The sequence below is a fragment of the Melitaea cinxia genome, chromosome 12 (genome assembly GCF_905220565.1).
Source record: "Melitaea cinxia chromosome 12, ilMelCinx1.1, whole genome shotgun sequence".
NCBI lineage: Eukaryota > Metazoa > Arthropoda > Insecta > Lepidoptera > Nymphalidae > Melitaea > Melitaea cinxia.
In genome coordinates, this window is record NC_059405.1 from 11,169,727 (window position 1) to 11,189,689 (window position 19,963).

Sequence of the window (19,963 nt, forward strand, 5' to 3'; positions counted from 1 at the left end):
GACAAGGGTTGTTACGTTTGACCTTATCAAGTTAAGTATTATACATAATTAAGTAAATTGCCCAGTCATCAGCAATGGGTTTGACAAATGTAGACGGATCGCTAGCCGACGTCTCGATGACAGCCTCATTTGTATAGTCGAACCTAAATTTTTGGGTGGATACTTTGCGCACCGTACCACTAATTACTTATACTTTTTTAACAATTAGAACAATTAAATTAGTTCTTTAATTTTTTAATTTAATATAAGCTTATTTAGGTAGGCATATGCAATTAACTGAAAGTAAATAATATAATAAATAATAATAGTACCCACTTAACATCCAAAAAATATTTTAAAGCGTAAAAAAATCAAGCATTATCAAAGATTGATCTTCCTACAGTCTTTTGTAGGTAGGATACAGTTACATAATACAATTTTACGTACCAATGAACGAAACACTCCAAAATAGAGTCAAACAATTCTGACTTTATTGAAGTCTCTCGAAATGTTTTACGTAAATTATGTTCTATTTTCAAACATATATTTTATAGTATAAAAAAAATCGCAAGCTTCAAAGATTGATAAATTTACAGTGATCTGTAAGCAAAAAAAGCGCTACAACCTAATCGCGGGCGCGCTGCCGAAACTGGTAGCGATAAATAAAACAATGGAGCGACGCGAGAGTATAAAATGGCAATCGCGAAACCAATTTGTTTACGCAAATTCTGCAGCGGGAGAGATGAATGGGCGACCATAGCGTAATACCGTCCTGGCAAGTAATGCGACACTAGTCACGTCTAGTTTTATTGATTTTTATCGACAACTCTACTATTTCGTTTATTTTACACTAGATGACCCAGTGAAATTCGTATCACCTACGTGTATTTGTGAAAAATATGGATAAAAGACTTTCTGAATGCACCTACAAATACCATTGACAACCAAGTGACATTTTTCTTGACAAAATACAACAAATTGTTCACTGCTAAGAACATTACGTATTGGAAAATGAAATCGTCGTTTTTACTATTTTCCGTCACTTATTATTTGTGTTTATCACCATTTAAACCTTTCCTGAACTTACACAAATATTTTATGATCAAAATTAACTAAATCGGTCCTGCCATTCTCGAGTTTTAGCGAGACAAACAAACAGCAATTGATTTTTATAAATATATATATTAAATTCTATACAATACATATACAAAAATGTTAATTTATTTTACTTAATCTTTTATATTTATGCAGCAGTTTTCTAACTTAAAACCTTGTAAAAATGAAATTGGAGAGGGTTATGTCTAAGAATGTGCACAAAAACACTTCGTTTATAGGAAAAGAATAAAATAGAGCTGCAATAAAAAATTTAAAGTTAAAATATAACATCATTATTATCATAATTACAATATTTTTTAATAAAATAATGAAAAATAACTGATTCTATTTGTTTTAATTCCAAAATGATTAGCACAACTAACTCTATTTCTGTAGACTCAAGCAAATTTGGTGGCCATATGTCGATATCGATGTGTGTGGTAATATTAATCTATCGTCACTTACTAATATCGATGCACTAATTATTTATTTTAACTGTAAAATAGTATAAATATTTCTTTGTTTATTGTAAATTGTCAATACTATTCCCCTTGAAATAAAACTCTTTAGACGGTATCCTTGCTCTTTATTTGCGAATCATTAATTTTTTTTTAGAAAGTTCTAGTTTTAAAAGAATAGAATCTTTGATTTAAAAATTATACTACACAGTCTGGTACATTTTTATGACTATCCGTTTCACTTTAACATTCATTTGTAAAGGGTAAAATAAATGTCTTGTGAGTGAAATTAAAAAAAATATATATAAAAGGGTTATTATTCATTGTTTTATCATTATATTTTTTGCAAGCGTATTTTGTAGTAACGGTAAACTATTAGTGATTCAGTTGGTAAACGTCTGCGTCTATTGACAAATAGAGGGATAAATAAAGACAACACAAGCGGAATTTTAGATTTATGGCCGTCTGGGTCTCCGTTTATCTGTTGTCACTCAATAGAATACAGGTTCGTTTCTGGTTTACGAAAAAAAATCACCATTGAGTTACTGTTAATTCAGTTTAGAGATTAATGATGTGCAAAAAATCTGCCTTTATTTTTTCTCTTTGTTATTTATTTTTAGCAATAGAAATAACATATTATAACAAATAATTTTTCTTACACTATAAGTTAAAAATCTATATTAAGGTATTAAGCTTATTGTGTATGTGTCTATTGCGGTATTATAGCTTATTGTTATATGTTATTGTGTTGATTGTTGTTGTGGACAAAAATAGTATTATATTATTATTATTATTATAACATTAGTATTACGTAAATGACAAACACGTGTTGTACATTATATAATCTAACGGTATTACATACCTTCTTATGTATTTTTTTATATAAGTATATATAAAGCAAACAAACATATGGCTTACCTGATGGTAAGCGATTACCGTAGCTTATAGACGTCTGCAACACCAGATTCATCGTAAGGGCGTTACCGACCCTATCTCTAATTCCCCCAGATGTGCTGGTCACCTTACTCACCAGCAGGAACACAAACCTGCTTGAAAACAGTATTATTTAGTTATGATCTTGTGTAAGGACGAAGTACTACCCCAGTCAGGCTGCTCCATATTTTGAGCTGGAAATTCCCTGCCGTGCCCTACCTCAGTTGTATATGTTGCAGTCAGAACTCTTAACCAGTCAAAAGTACTATTGACTAGCGAAATCAGTCAAAAGTACTTTTGACTGGACAAGTTGGTGAAAAGTGATTTTGACTGAAAATTATTGGTTATTAGTACTTTTGACTGCAAATTCGCGGTTAAAAATACTTTTGACTGACGCTCTCCGTCAAAAGTATTTTTAACTCCAAAAAAGCGTCAGTCAAAAGCACTATTAACTCGTTAGATGTGAATAAATTTAGTCAAATGATCCTGATAAACCATAATAAATTTATGCCCACGATCTTCTTGCGACTGCATGTCAATCAGATCGACTTGGCAGCGGCTGTTCATTTCAGTGTGCAGGATCGGTTTCTAAACCTGACCCATCCTTTTCTTGCTTTTCTTCCTTTGGCATACTTCGCACATTGATAAATATATATTAATCATTTCTTTTGTAACATTAGCGTACTTTTTTGCCGTTTCATTCTTAAGTCTATCGCGACCACCATGCCCTATAGAAATATGAGCAGCATCAATAATGTCGTAGATTTCCTCAGCCGGCAAAAATATTTGACAGGTTCTGTGTTTGTAACTAATTTTTTTATACCACAAACTTTAATGTGTTAAAGCGTTGTAGTCTACTGTACTGTAATGGTGTTTCATTTTCATTAAATTTCGCGTCTTCCACATCCATTGCAAACTTTTTAAATTTTTCTTTTGTCATTTGAACTGAGGTAGGGCACAGCAGGAATTTCCTGCTCAAAATATGGAGCAGCCCGACTGGGGTAGTACCTCGACCTTACAGAAAATCACAGCAAAATAATACTGTTTTCAAGCAATATTGTGTTCCTGTTGGTGAGTAAGGTGACCAGAGCTCCTGGGGGGATTGGGGATTGGGTCGGCAACGCGCTTGCGATGCTTCTGGTGTTGCAGGTGTCTATAAGCTACGGTAATCGCTTACCATCAGGTGAGCCGTACGCTTGTTTGCCGACCTAGTAACATAACATAAAAAAAAAAAAAATCACATTGAAATGACTATCTTTCATATCTTCCATCGCTAAAATTCTTTGCAAAAAGCCTTCTTTCTTTTCTTAGTCACTCATTTTTGTTCTAATATCAGCACGTTCTCCACTAATAATGAGTAATATAAAAGTTTATATGTGCGTTTGTTGTTATTTTTATCGACCACCTTAACTTTTTAAGAGTTTTGATACAACCAGTCAAAACCACTTTTGACGTAATCATTTAGTCAAAAGTACTTTTAACTGTTATTTTAGTCAAAAGTATTATTGACTAAAGCAAACGGTCAAAAGTACTTCTGACTAATTTTGCCAGTCAATAGTGCTTTTGACTGGTTAAGAGTTTTGACTGCAACATATATAAAGATTTAGTTTTTTATACATTTTTTTCTATGTTTCGTTTACTTTTGCACATATGTTTATTTAAATGTAAATTATAATGATGACGTTCGTAATTTAAAAATTATTATTAACATTATTTAATGTATCAAGTTATACAAATTAAAAAGGTATGTATTTAAATATAGGTACGTTAATGTAAACATTGAAAAAAAGAATCTGAAAGTAATTTAATGCAAGTATGCATACTTCATCCAAGTGTCTTTGTTTGTTATGTAGCAGTGTGGGTGTAGGCCGCGCCCACTTTGAGAAACAGCCACCCAGCAACTTGCGCAAGAGCAACTTCTTTCATTTCGTCGTAGCGCTCTACGACCGCGCCGGCCAACCCGTCGAGATCGAACGCACCGCGTTTATAGGGTTCATTGAGAAGGATCAGGTAAGAAATTTAAGTTTTTGCGTGGATTGTATGTTACTGTATAAACTTATTTTTCAGTTGCAAAATTAGATTAATGTTTTGATTTTAATAGGCGAATAAAAAAAATATAAATTTTATTATTGGAAAGGAACTTTACTTGTTAAATAAAAAAGAATTAAGTACAGCTAAATTGATGGTTGAGCTGTCAAATTTTATTATAGAGTATATAGATACCAATTTTATTTTCGAAAAATAGGTCGAATATTACTTTTTTTAATCATAAAAATAAGCAAACCTCTTTTTGTAAGAGGGAATATAATGTATTATTATTTATTAACAAAATAAATTAAATGATATTTATACATCTAAGTGAAACGTACCTTTACACAATTAATTCCCATTAATTTATTGAATAAAAAATCCACATAACATAAAAATTAATACAATAAAATAAAGGCTATTTGTAACTTTAGTCGTTTAAATCAAAAACTCAAATTTCGAAGTAAACTTAGAAAGGATTATATCACCATAAATTCTTTGTGCTACGTTTTAATGATGCATTTATCAGGAAATCCTTGCCTGATAATCAGCAGTCGCTCCATCAATCAGGATCGTACAGACATTGGTTCATTGTGCATCGAACATTTACATAATTCAGCTGCGTTGGTGGCGTGTTAAATTGATGTTGTTTTGTTGCGTCTCAGATGTTGATTTGGTACTGATTCCTGATTATAAATAGATATCTAAGTGATTTTTTTAAAATTAGTATTAGGGCTGCATTGCTAAAAGGATATCTTAAGTGCTTTAGATGTAATTTGTTAGTCAGTCTTTTATCGTTTTAAGCGAAAATTACTTTAAATATTTAATATTTTAAATATTCAACGGTACAGTCGTTCGAAAGTATCGTTCAAACATTTTGAAATTTCATTCTATTTATACCTATATTTTTTAGGAAAATAGTATTACTGATATTATAGTACTTTTGAAATCCAAAGGTCATTGCGTGAACTCATTTATAGTTTTTTATGTTACCTTAAATACACGTGAATACGTATAAAACATAAAAGCACGCGGTTTGTAGGTTACTGCGGCGTCGCGTTCACACATCTTGTGTTTACCGTTTAATTATTCAAGCGAGCGTTTTTAGCGTCGCGGTCAAAATATTAAGGAAAAACAGTCATGTCTATGTGTACAATAACACTGTAATCATGTCCTATACTATTTTAATGCTAAAAAATACTGTTTTATTTCATAAAGTCTAGTTATATAAATATTAGGTATGATTTCTTCATTTTAATTTCTTTATTTAGTAAGTATTTTAAAAATGTTATATGAAGACTTCTTTTGTAGAATGATTTTGCCTTATCTTAAAGTCTTCTTTCAAATATAATTCTAAGAGACGTGATTTACAATACATGTGTGACAATTATGAATTAAAAATTAAAATCAACAATATCGCAGTAAAAAATGGTTACAATAAGAGAATAAGCTTCTTAAGCTTCTTAGTTAACACGAAGATTTCTTAGAAGAAATGGTAAAAACCTGTGTAGGTGACATATCAACATATGTAATCATACATTATTAATAAGTTAATCGTTAATAATAAACGCCTATCATCACTTCAGCTGGACATAGGCCTCCAAAAGTTCGCACCAAAAATGGCGTGAATTTATGTGTTTTGCCCATAGTCACCACGCTGGGAAGGCAGGTTGGTGACCGCAGGGCTGGCTTTGTCGCAGCGAAGGCGCTGCTGCCCGTCTTCGACCTGTGTATTTCAAAGTCAGCATTTGGATGGTTATCCCACCATCGGTCGGCTTTTTAAGTTAAAAGGTGGTAGTGGAACTGTGTTATTCTCATATACCTAACTCTACAATTTAATTTTTTTTATTCTTTAAAAAAATAGGAGGTTGTCACACAGTGACCACGTTACCTCCATTAAAATAAACTTATAGAATTACAGTAGCATCCCACGTATATTAAGTATGTTAGTGGGACGATTTAGTAGTCATTTTAAGATCCCAATTGTCCCAATTAATATGCATGGTCAATAGTTAACAAAACCCTTATTTTCTTTTTTGTTTCAGGAAGCGGAAGGCCAAAAGACAAATAACGGCATTCAATATAGACTACAATTGTTATATGCTAACGGTAAGTTTTATTGTTTCGGTACAAAAGTGTTAAATTCATTGAAATGTTATGCTAATTTAATACGCTTAATTAGACAAACGTCTCCAAAAAATTGGAATCTTCAAAACAACAATCGTGGTAGGTCCCGTCTAATTAATAGTGTTCATAGTCATCGTGAAAGTTCTATTCTAGCTGACCCCAAAAACGTTGTTCTGCCATATATGTTATTAACCCCCTTAATAGAGTGGGGGGGGGGACTTATAACTTAAGGGTACGAAAATAAGATGTTGGCCGATTCTCAGACCTACCCGATATCTACACAAAATTCCAAATAATTGGTCCAGCCGTTTCGGAGCAGTATGGTGACTAACATTGTGACACGAGAATTTTATATATAAGATGTAACAACGATAAAGCTATTTGTACTACGGTATATTACTTTATCAGTAAATTTACAATAACTTTCATTTAGATTAATATGAAAGGGACTTATAAGTCAAAAAGCTTAATTGTTTTGCAGCTGCTTAATTATTTTTGGTAACATGAAGAAAAAATCGAATGATTTATGTGTCAAATCGACGGGTGCAAAGTAAAAAGAGTTATATACATAATTGTTTGCTCGCAAACGAAAAAAAAAAACCGACTTCAATTACATCGACAAGTAATACAACGTAGATCGACGAAAAAATAGTCAAGCAACTACGCGTTATCAAAGATTACTCAAAAAGTAGTTATCGGATCTCGATTAAATTTATATGTGACCACATGATAAACATCAGCTTTCGATTAAATTAAAAATTATCAAAATAGGTACACCCAGTAAAAAGTTATTGCGAATTTTCGAGAGTTTCCCTCGATTTCTCTGGGATCCCATCATCAGATCCTGGTTTCCTTATCATGGTACCAAACTAGAGATATCCCCTTTCCAACAAAAAAAGAATTATCAAAATCGGTACATCCAGTAGAAAGTTATGCGGTATAATACAACGTAGGTCGACGAAAAAAGCGTCAAGTAAACACGCATTATTAGATATAAGTCGAAAAGTAGTTGTTAGATCTCAAATAAATTTAAATGGGACCAATTGGCACACACCACCTTTCGATTAAAACAAAATTTGTTGAAATCGGTCTACCCGGTCAAAAGTTCTGATGTAACATACATAAAAAAAAAAAAACACAGTCGAATTGAGAACCTCCTCCTTTTTTGGAAGTCGGTTAAAAACAGCAACTTTTCAGGAGAGCGCAAAATAGGAAAAAGTGCTCCCATTTTGTCAATTTCAAACCAAATTTGTTGAAATTTTCATCACTGCTATATTTTTTAGAAAGACAAACAATTGTATATTTCATTTCATCTAATTATGTTTAATTTACGAGATATTGCAGTTGTCTGCCTCTACATTGTGCTTAAAAATATGACAACTGAGTTAACTACCACTTGGTCGTTTCTACATAGAAATTAATAAATCTGGGTTTAATAAAGATGTTTCATATATTTATAAGTATGACTTTTCCAATTCCAAAAATTTCCAAAAACGTCTTTCCATGTCTATTGTGATCTATTCAAATGGTTTATTTTTATGATAACACTTTCACACAAACCTTAATACGTAAAAAACTAAAACAAACAAACATTGTTGCCGGCCGGCGAAGCACATGACATCTGACTGATGACACAATAGGAATGAACGTGCGCCCCCCGTGCGGACTGCGTAAAAGCGGCCAGGTGGTAGTTGAACACCGTGTAATTTTACAAAACAGCAGTAGTTGTCTTCTTTTACTTGACAAAAGTACAAGAAATGAGGTGATATTTGTATTTTTTATTTTGCCATGTTGTAAAATATAAAGTTTTTAGTTAGTTACTGCAATAAAAAAATCTCAAAATTGTAGTTAACTTTTTTTACTTTGCACCCGTCGAAATGTGATATACCTAAATTTTCATTGTTATTGGACATTTTGGGTTCTCGATGGTTCGGCTCTGTTTTCCGTGCAATGCTCACGGTCGCAATGTACGCACTACACAAAATATTTTGTTTACATATTAAAATCAATATGTTAGTAGTTATTAGAGATTGTAATCTTAGAACTAATAATCATATATTATAAGAAGCTTTATTTAATAGGAAATATTTACCCAAAATATTCCAGTGTTTCGGAAGCTATGTTATGTTTTGTCAGAGCATTTAAAATTGAGTCTTACGTTATTGCAATAAAGGCGATAATAGATCTAAGTCAACATAGTATTCAGTATGGAGACAATGCATACGATGGATGCATTGTAAATATTTGCCGTCTTGGCCGTAACCGAGATAATGGAAAATTGGCACCGAATAGACATGCTCTTAGACTATGAATGATCATTGTCTCGAGCTTTTAGACGGTAGGGTAAAGACAATAGCATGATACCTGATGGCTAAATAGTTTAATATTACTGAAACTGTGTTTATAAATATCACATAACGTACAATTTTTCAATCAAAGCCAATCTTTCCAAAATGACAATTTTCAGTTACTATCTCCATTAATATTGCAATTTTCATCTTATTATCGTTTTAATTTCTTACAAAGCCCCCCGTAAGGGTGATTTTAATTTTGGCCAAAAATTTCCTGCGTATTCCCACCCCATATAAGGAGAGATTAAATTTCATTCGAAATTAATTTGTGATACTTTTTAATTTCCTCGCCGTGTTTTAATTTTCTTTAAGAAAAAGAGGAGATTCGTGTAATTTTACAGGTTAATTGTCCTCAGTTGTAAAAAGTGGTATCGTCTTTACCCCTACTTATCATGTTTTAAAATTACTTTTAATCTTGTTGTAGGTGAGAATTTTTCTTTTTAATTTAGCATTAAGATTTTTAGATACCTATATTTTTTGATGTCGTATACTTTTTGAGATGAACACTCAGTGCAGTACAACATTTTCATTTTTTGCCTAGTATTAATATAGTAGAGTAAGCACCTCGACTTTTAAAAAAGAATCTGAATGGGGTAAATCTATTTAAGTGTTTGTTTACTATAATAATCAACCTCACCCTTTTGGTTCCCACTTTCTATTGTGTCATCGTTTCATCTCAATTCCTGGAAGTGTTTCGAAAGAAGACAAAACCATTTCTATAAAAACTATTCTAAACAAAGTCGAGCATTAAAAAAATCTTCATTGAATTCGCGTTTTCTGCTATTCAAGAGAATAAAGAATGGATACGTTCTACGAAAGTTCACTAAAACTCTTAGTCATAATTACTTTCCATCCAGGAAATACGTCGAAAATTGCTAATGTGTTATATAAAACAAAATTTTGAGAGTCAAGCATTAAATTTAACAATTTCATTTAGTTTAATTTAATTTGATCAGATCTAATCCGTACTGACCAGAATTCGATGAAGACAGAAATGATAGTGAACTTTGATTTTTATAACAAAATATAAATTTTAAATTGCTCTGTATCTGGCCAATAGATGTTATCTGTGACAATTAGAAACTACATCTATCTTTATGCAGTTTTGTGTATCCGTCTAGTAAATTTTAAGCATAAACCAAACAGATATATTTAACTTAAGTTTAATTGCATTTCTAAGACACTTAATGCAAGTGATAATTTGTTTCAGGTATACGACAAGAACAAGATATATTCGTTCGGCTAATCGACTCTGTTACTAAACAGGTAAGTTTCATAAAATTAGACTTTAAATATATACTTCAGAGATTTTGCCTCTGGCTGTAGTCTTTATTTTTTATAATAAACTGAGGTTGTGCGACACAGCAGGTCCTGGTCAAAATATGGAGCAGCCCGACTGAGATAGTGCCTTGACCTTACAGAATATCACAGCTAAATAATACTGTTTTCATTGTTTCAAGTAGTATTATGTTTCTATTCGCGAGTAAGGTGACCAGAGCTCCTGGGAGAAATGGGGATAGGATCGGCAGCGCGCTTGCGATGCTTCTGTTGTTGCAGACGTCTATAAGCTACGGTAACCGCTTAGTAAGTGACGCTTACCATCAGGTACGGTTGTTTGCCGACCCAATTGTAAAAAAATGCTATTCACAAAAATGCATTCTTATTTTCGTACTTTTCAATTTATAATATATTACATATAATTGTTAAAAATTCAAAATGCGTAAAATCAACAATATTTTAGAGCAAACATAAAATGAACGTAACTAGGGATGCGTTCACACAGCAAGTTATTTTAAAACGTTACCTCAAAGTGTACACGTGGCGGGCACGCGGTCGCGTGGCTGATTGTCATCGCCGGCGCCCGATTAGACCTCATCCGCACTCCCGCCTCTGGTCAGCGGCATTGTATCGGAGGCTGGTAATGAGATGTTGCACTGAGGCGCGAGGGTTTCACAAATCAAATGAGTTTAACCAACAAAATATGATAATATATAAAAGTGTCAAATTTACAGTCAAAATTTTGGTCCTATATTTTATTTCTAATTGTCTATGATAGAAGTGCATGTTTTCATATCTATTAAGTAGCAAACCCACATCATTTCTTTTATCAATTTTTGTAATCATTATTGTTTTTTTTTGCTGTGTGGTTACGGTATTAAATAATATAGCCACCCCCTCTCTTCCCGTGGGCGTCGTAAGAGGCGACTAAAGGATCACACAGTTCCACTATCACTTTGGAACTTAAAAAAGCCGACCGATGGCGGGATAACCATCCAACTGCTGACTTTGAAATACACAGGTCGAAAACGAGGAGCAGAGTCTTCGGTGCGACAAAGCCCTACGGTCACTAACCCGCTTGGCCAGCGTGGTGACTATGGGCAAAACATGAATTCACGCCATTTTTGGCGCAAACTTGTGGAGGCCTATGTCTCGCAGTGGACTGCGATAGACTGAAGTGATGATGAGGATTGTTTTTTTTTATTTATTTATTTTATATTGCTACCGCGAGAATATCAATTCTCGAATAAAAATGACAGTGTTTTTAATACAAAATAATGTTACATTTGCTTAGAATATTTTACTGTGACTATAAAGCGCTTTAGTAGCCCTACAGTTACGACTTGACAGTTAACTGGTGAGAAGTGTCAAATTTTCGTCTCAATGGTACGGAGTTGGGAAACTTTAGATTTGATTGACGTGGATTAGAAGGGCGACTGTTTGATGAAATGTGAGATTCGAAATGATAAAGTTTAATCCTTTTCATGTACAAGTGACAAAGTGACAAATAATAATTGTGATCGAATCCGCTAATTTTAAACATTTGAAGTGCATTGAACAAATATTTACTTATATCTATTCAATAAAAATAAAAATCGTAATAAACAAATAGTTATAAGACTTTTAATACTCGTTGCTTGCCGCTCCACAGGAACTCTGATTATCTAACTCACCAAAGGAACACAAAGCTGCTTGAATGCATTATTATTTAGTTGTGATATTCTGTAAGGCCGAGGTACTTCCCCCATCGCGCTGCTCCAAACTTTGAGCAGGATATTTCCTGTATTGCCCTACCATTTATGTGAAAAATTTCAACATATACATGTTGAGGAAAGTATTCAAAAGAAAAACAGTTTTTTATATTGCTATTTGAAATCTTAAGGTACCTACTAGTAATAAACAGAGGCGTTGTAACAATGGCGGTCGTACACAATTATCACGTTCGCGTTTATTGCATAAATAACAATTTTACCGTAAAGCCATCATGAAACTTTAGTGTACCTCACATATATAATTTCAACACGTCCCGAGCTCTTAGTGTTGTGTAACAAGAGGCCAATTACGAAAGATTTATGCCGTGAACATAATTAACTTAGGCCGAACGTTGTTAACTAAGAAAGGAATTGTGTGTACGTCTGTACATTTATCGCTCAAAGATCGCTTTTCGACTATCTATGAATGTCCTATTATTTCGTCGAATACGATATTTTATTGTTGAAATAAATTATAATATTTTTTATTGTTTTTGTTTTTAGGTACAGATCTTACAATAAATTATGAGAGACACTTTTTAAAATATGACATAAAGATACAATGTAACATTTTTTTTAAATCTTAGTAAAATATGTCCCTTTAATGAAATATGATAACAATTAATGTAATATGATTAGAAATTAAAGAGATCAGTGTCCGACACGCAAAATAGTCGTTCACTAAAAATGTCCGCAATGATGGCGACTAGATAGTTGCGGCTTATTTAATTGTATTAAATCGTTAGGCTGAGGGCACATCGCCAATCAACTAATGCTGCATGCGAACACAGCACGACACGCAACTGTACCAAAAAAAAATTAGCCTGTCTCTATATTTTATGAAGATTATTATGCACGGTCCTTGGACGAATATATTTACAAGAAAGAGAATGTGTTAAGAGAATATGTACATTTAATACGTCGCACACTTAAGTGTACATTTTTCAAAATATTGAAATATAAGTAAAGATATTAAAATCAAAGACACGACTAAGTCACGATCTTGGCTTTTTGATTCATCCTTATATTTAGAATACGAAATTCAACAACAGCTTGTTGTACGTAAATGTAATATTTAACACATTTTTTTTACAATATGAACAAAACTCAAGTTCATAAAATTTATTTGTCATCAAAATATACTAGATAAATAAATGTTGATTTAAATAAAAATACCACTTATAATTTAAAATAACGTTTTACGATTTTCATGTTATAATCAAAGAACAGATTATTTCTATTCACACAGTAAATCAGTATCATATCAATATCTAAAATATCAATCTAACTGCCCCTCTGTTTGAGGATATTCTTAAGGTCTTCTGATTCATGGTTCACGAAATGAGATTCTGCTAAATCCTATAGAAATGCTATAGAAAGCAGTACTGTTTGTAGAGCGGAGCGTGCGCACGCACGTGACCGAATGATTATGTTTACTTCACATCGTTCAAACAACATATTAATTTGGTACTTCTTGTTGGGAAAATGACTTTCGGATGCTATTTTAGATGTAATTGCAGGTTATATGTAATCACTCACATTGAATAGATCTCCGGAATAAAAAAAATAGGGTTCCATACCAAAAATAGTTAACGAGAAACCTCTCTAGTTTTTCTTATATTTGTCTCTCTTACTACTCTTAAATATAATAAAGCTACTTTACAGTCTTTCAGACTGCTAACATAAAAATATTCTTTAAAATATTTTTTTAATAACTTTACGTATAAACGTACATTTTGTAGTAGAAATGTGTGGGGGGAATATATTTATTCATATTCTGAATATAATGTTAAAAATTTTGTTGTTAAAATTATTAATAAATAATTGTGTTTGCTCGCAGACGAAAAAAAAAACCGACTTCAATTAGATCGACGAGTAATACAACGTAGATCGACGAAAAAATAGTCAAGTAACTACGCGTTATCAAAGATTACTCAAAAAGTAGTTATCAGATCTCAATAAAATTTATATGTGACCACATGACAAACATCAGCTTTCGATTAAATTAAAAATTATTAAAATCGGTACACCCAGTAAAAAGTTATTGCGGATTTTCAAGAGTTTCCCTCGATTTCTCTAGGATTCCATCATCAGATCCTGGTTTCCTTTCATGGTACTAAACTAGAGATATCTCCTTTCCAACAACAAAATAATTATCAAAATCGGTACATCCAGTAGAAAGTTATGCGGTATAATACAACGTATGTCGACGAAAAAAGCGTCAAGTAAAAACGCATTATTAGATATAACTCGAAAAGTAGTTGTTAGATCTCAAATAAATTTAAATGGGACCAATTGACACACACCACCTTTCGATTAAAAAAAATGTCGAATTCGGTCCACACGGTCAAAAGTTCTGATGTAACATACATAAAAAAAATACAGTCGAATTGAGAACCTCCTCCTTTTTTGGAAGTCGGTTAATAAAATATTGTAAAAAATAAAATCTGGAACTACTAAATAAATGATTTTATTGTAACATAATTTCATAGCTATAGAAAGCAATATAGACTATAAAATGTGACTATTCATACTAGCAAGGACAAGGACACAAGGAAATAAATATCAAATTAGGTAAACTATAAGGGAAGTCGTTTGACTATAGTTTCTTTTAATTCAAGAATAGTAGTGTAATTGTGATTCACTTGTTATAGTAATTTTGATAAAACAATATTTCATATTATTTAGTATGCAAATAAAATATTTCCCCTATATATCTCGCGAGGAGCAAGTACAATAATAATAAAAATATCTACACAACTCTAGCTGCGCCCGCTTTGTCGCGAAAGTATAAATCACTGCGCTTCTGCCTTCTTTATGTCCTTCGCTTTATTTTTATTCTCTACATCTTTATTGTTTTTAAGAAATATACAAACTTTGTTGTTATAATCGCGTAACTGTTTAAAAATATTTTGCTAAAATTTAAACATTTAAAAGATTTTTATTACATACGAAAAAAGTTCTAAATATTAATAATAATAATATCGGCACTAGTAAAACTTATATAAACCTCATTTAGACTCAACTAAAATATCACATAGATTAAAAACTAAATACTAATTAATTTACAATTATCTTAGAAATAATTATCTCACAAAAAATCCAAAATAATAATAATTGAAACGAATTAATTAATCAATCAATCAATAATAAAAATTTATAAAATGTTACCTAATGGACGAGTGACTTCGAACGATGATATAAATATTTTGTTTATTATAAGCTCAAGCGTAACGTAGTAGTTTTATATAATAGGAATCTGTGATGAAATTTGATCTACAAATAGTTAAATACACAAATATGAGTAACGTAATATGAGTATCCTTTTTAATTCAGATATCATATGACTGGAGATTGATTAATATCAAAGGAAAATGAGAATTGAAGCTAGTAAAAAAATTAGTGCGACTAAGACGAATTCACCCTAAAAGGGCATTCTCTTAAAGTCAACCTATAGGCCGTTCATAAAAAAGTTATAATAGTATTTCTTATGTAAGTTTTCCACATCTTACACATATGATAATTTATTTTAAGCTCTGCGCAACTCGGTACTATGTACTACTGTACTCTATACAAATTTACAGTCGACGATTGTTGTCGCTCATGTAAATCACGAGACAGCACCGCTTCTACAAAATTACCCGTTTTCTCTTTGTCGCGTAAGACTCAATTATCATTTTAATGTTAAGGAAAATATTTATTATTGTAATAAGAGTAAAACGAAATACATTCTTATTTATTACTAGTTGTGCCCGCGACTTCGTCCGCGTGGAATTTAACAAACAACTTATTGTTCAGTTCGCAGAGTTATAAAATATATCAATTTTCTTCATTCATTAGCCTAATATGTACGATTTTATTTTTGTGTTACCCACACATTAGGTATTCTAAACATTTTTGAATATCATATCAAAAATTGACCGCCCCAGCGGGATTCGAACCCGCGTCTCCGACACGGTCAGTCGGAGACGCGGGTTCGAATCCCGTTTGAGCGGTCAATTTTTGATATGATATTCAAAAATCATTAGCCTAAATTACTCATTATTACATTAGCCAGTGAAAGTCCCGTTAAAATCAGTCAAGCCGTTCAGAGATTCGCGCGGAACAAACAGACAGAAAATTATAAAAAATGTTATTTTGGTATATGTACCGTGTGTATATATGAATTTACTACTGTACTGTGTGGCTAAAGTACTAAAGAATATAGCCACCCCCTCTCTTCCCGTGGGTGTCGTAAGAGGCGACTAAGGGATAACACAGTTCCGCTACCACCTTGAAACTTAAAAAGCCGACCGGTGGCGGAATACCATCCAACTGCTGGCTTTGAAATACACAGGCCGAAGACGGGCAGCAGTGTCTTCGGTGCGACAAAGCCAGCCCTGCGGTCACCAACCCGCCTGCCCAGCGTGGTGACTATGGGCAAAACACATGAGTTCGCGCTATTTTTTGGCGTGAACTTGTGGAGGCCTATGTCCAGTAGACTGTATAGACTGTAATGATGATAATGATGATATATGAATTTAATAAAAAGCGATTATTTTAATATTACAAACAGACACTCCAATTTTATTTATCTGTATAAATACGTATATAAATATAATATATTAAAGTTTAAAATTACGTAATTAAAAAATTGATTATTTTGAATATTATTAAGCGATTTGTGAAAAAAAAATGTTTTACTTATGATTTGATATTTTTTGAATTTAATTTATTAATATTTCAATCAATCAATTAATATTATATAATCGTATAATATTGCAGGGGTTTTGTCCCTAACTATTCTAACTGTAGAATTCTTCTTTTTATAGTTGGAGAGAAATAATACTTTTGCAGTTCAGATCGGAATCCTTATTTTTAAAAACTTCTAAGTCTATATTAATATTAATTTTATATTATTATTAATTTTAAAACAATATTTAAAATTTGGTTTTCAAAAGAGGTTGCTTACTTTTCCACACGTAGCGAGATCGTATAATCATATAATGCAGGTAAACCCTACAATATCATAACATTATACGATTACGAGTATAGGTACATTTACCTAATATACTCTACGAAGTAAGATGTTGCAGTATTAAATCATATTCAAATATTTAAAGGAACTATAGAAAGAACAAGCCTTGTAAGTTATTATCACTAAGTATAAAACATATAAAGACTAACGACTAAAGACCTCAGCATATGAAACTATTGTCATTACGGTAAGTCGTGGGCAGTGGTGGATTTTTTTTTAAATCTCCACAAATTCCCATGAGATTGAATCCCATGCGGCTATAGTGCATATCGGTCGCGTTGATCCTGTGGGACTCGCTTCTGAACTGAAAAAATGCCCACCGCTACAAGATTAACTCGTCTAGGAATTCTCTTGTCCATTTATTCAATTTACTTCTACTTGACCAGTTTTTTAAGCGAAATAACATAAAAACTCTTTTCAGATTATGATTTTAAAATTAAATATAATATGTTATTTTATTTCAAAAATGACACTATTGTATTTTAATTTTTTTATGCATTAGTTCGTATTTCTTCCTTTTTCTTATTTACTAACGCGTTAAAAATAAATTCATTAATATTTAAATAATTTATTTATTTTTATAACATTTTTAATTTTTGTGTTACTATATGACAAAAAGCTATTCTTTCTATTATATTATTGTAAGTTTACTATTTAAGACGTATCAAGCGCAAGCAGTCGCGATGATTAATTTCACGACTAAATATAGTCGCATATTGCTTTACACCTGATGCCATTCCCTTTTCAAAGCCGACCCCGTAAGCTATTTAGTTCCTTAAATACTTTCCTATGACCCTTGAATACATATTACAAAAAGCTCCGCGTACAATCCTGCTAAATCCTCCGCACAAAAGATGATAATACCCTACTATTTCATATTCAATTAAATATTTTGTTTAGGGCGAAAAATCTGTCTCAGGATTGTGGGGATTTTGGTCGCTAACACCAGTCACGCAATAATTATATGTTGAAATGTTTTTTGTATTTTTATTTAAACTTTGCGTAATCTCCAAATTAGCACTCGAAAGAAATTGGAACAATTTTGATACTTGTTAAATGTCTTAAAATACGATACAAATAAAATATATTGTGTTCGTAACATAGTTGAATAATAAAGAAATATACTACAAAACTTCGAGGGAGCAAAAAAAAGTGTACTAAGATTAGCGCACACCCTGAGGGTGACTAGTAATTAGATATTAATAGATAAACGGACAGACACGTGTTCGGTACACTAAGTTACTGTAGGGGAGAGAGTATGAGCACGGAGAAAAATTGTTTCACAAGCCAAGTTAAGCCAAGTTTGCGTTAGGATTGAATTGACCATTGGTTACATTTTGCTTACATTTTTTAAATATATATAACATACACACGATTGTGTTTCTATGGTAAGCAACTTAATGCTTGTGTTATAGGTAACAGCCGGCTGATATAGCTAAATACTTTTTTTTGATAAATGCTTCTACGTAGAAATACTACATACATATAAAAAATATATAAATACAAATATTACACTCAGACTCAGGCGAGAATCAAACCCGCAACCTGCGAGCAGAAAGCAGGGCCACTAAAACCTGGGCCAACGAGATAGCATTATTCGCAAAAAATACAAAATCACATAATAAAAAAAAAATTGTGCCATTACTGTTATTATTCATTACGAAAATGAAATAAACGCTATATACATTTGTGAAATAATTTAAATTCCGTCAATTCTCTTAGTATGAATTGGACACACTTAGTGATGGAAAGTATTTTGTTAAACGAAACTTAATTAAAATAAAAGGCTTTATTAGGAATCGTACGAGTCATTGACTCTTCACAAATTCAATTAAAAGGTGCGTGTAAGCTGCTAGTAAAAAAATTAAAACGTTTTGAAGCTTCGTCATGGAACTATGCAAATGTATTTTCGCGTAGATGATAAACACGATTATAATATTAAAGGGTGCATAAATTAGCAAAAAGCAATAACTTGATGAAGACGAAAAATTATCTTATCTACACGCAGATTTTTAATTAATTTAATATGCTTAATTTTACACGGGCTTCAAGTACAAAGCTATTAGAAAGGCCGTGATAAATAAAATGTTATTACTTTGCTGTTCTCTGTAAGATTACAACTTTTTGTATGAAAAATTTGATATCACTTTCTATGTTGCTGTAGTTTTTCCCAACAAACATAAAGTTTTATTACTTTATACCTGAAAATAAAATACTGTTTCATTATGGTAATAGTTATGATATAATAACATTAGTACTACTTTAAAAGATAGTAATCAGCAATATAACAAATGCCTTATTTTTACCAAGTTGTTAATCATATTAATAAGTTTATTCATTGCAGCCCATCGTCTACGAAGGTCAAGATAAAAATCCGGAAATGTGCAGAGTATTGCTAACACATGAAGTTATGTGCAGGTAAGCTACCTATGTCAAATTGGTACAAGCGTCAATATTTTGAAAAAGTCATTATTCATCCGTCAAATAGTAAATTTTGCAAGTCATTCTGAGTTTCTCAAAATATATTTTATTTTTAGATGTCTCATTGATGTATCTAGTGAACATTTATTTCAATTTTTTATAGTTCTTCGAAAGGACGGTTCTATATATATTTAAATCTGAACTTGCTCTTATACATTCGTTTTGTTATTTAGCAACTTTATATCATGTCATTACTTTATGTAGTACTGTGGAAAAATAATGTCTCTTCCACAGTAACATTCATTAAACAAAGCGCTTCATTTGATATACAATATTTCAAACTCAATTCCAGCGGCTACGTAATTACAAAACTCTAGGAACAAGCGCCGAGAAACGACAACAAGTGAACGTCCTTATTAATTTTACCATTTGTTTGGGGTGGTTTTTCCGGTAGTAACAGTAACGCGTCTCGCCGCCGCACGCATGTGTGTTATTGTGTTTGAAAACATATTGTGTCTGTGTGAA

At 32.0% G+C, this 19,963-nt stretch overlaps 1 protein-coding gene across 1 annotated transcript in view; it reads left to right on the forward strand.

Moving 5' to 3' along the window:
- Positions 1–19,963, forward strand: part of LOC123658246 (transcription factor collier) — a 76,728-nt gene that overhangs the window by 17,313 nt on the left and 39,452 nt on the right. The window contains exons 4-7 of the mRNA XM_045593686.1: positions 4,322–4,475; positions 6,539–6,602; positions 10,182–10,237; positions 19,362–19,435. Of these exons, the coding sequence (XP_045449642.1) occupies positions 4,322–4,475; positions 6,539–6,602; positions 10,182–10,237; positions 19,362–19,435 (348 nt within the window). The remainder of the gene's footprint in view (positions 1–4,321; positions 4,476–6,538; positions 6,603–10,181; positions 10,238–19,361; positions 19,436–19,963) is intronic.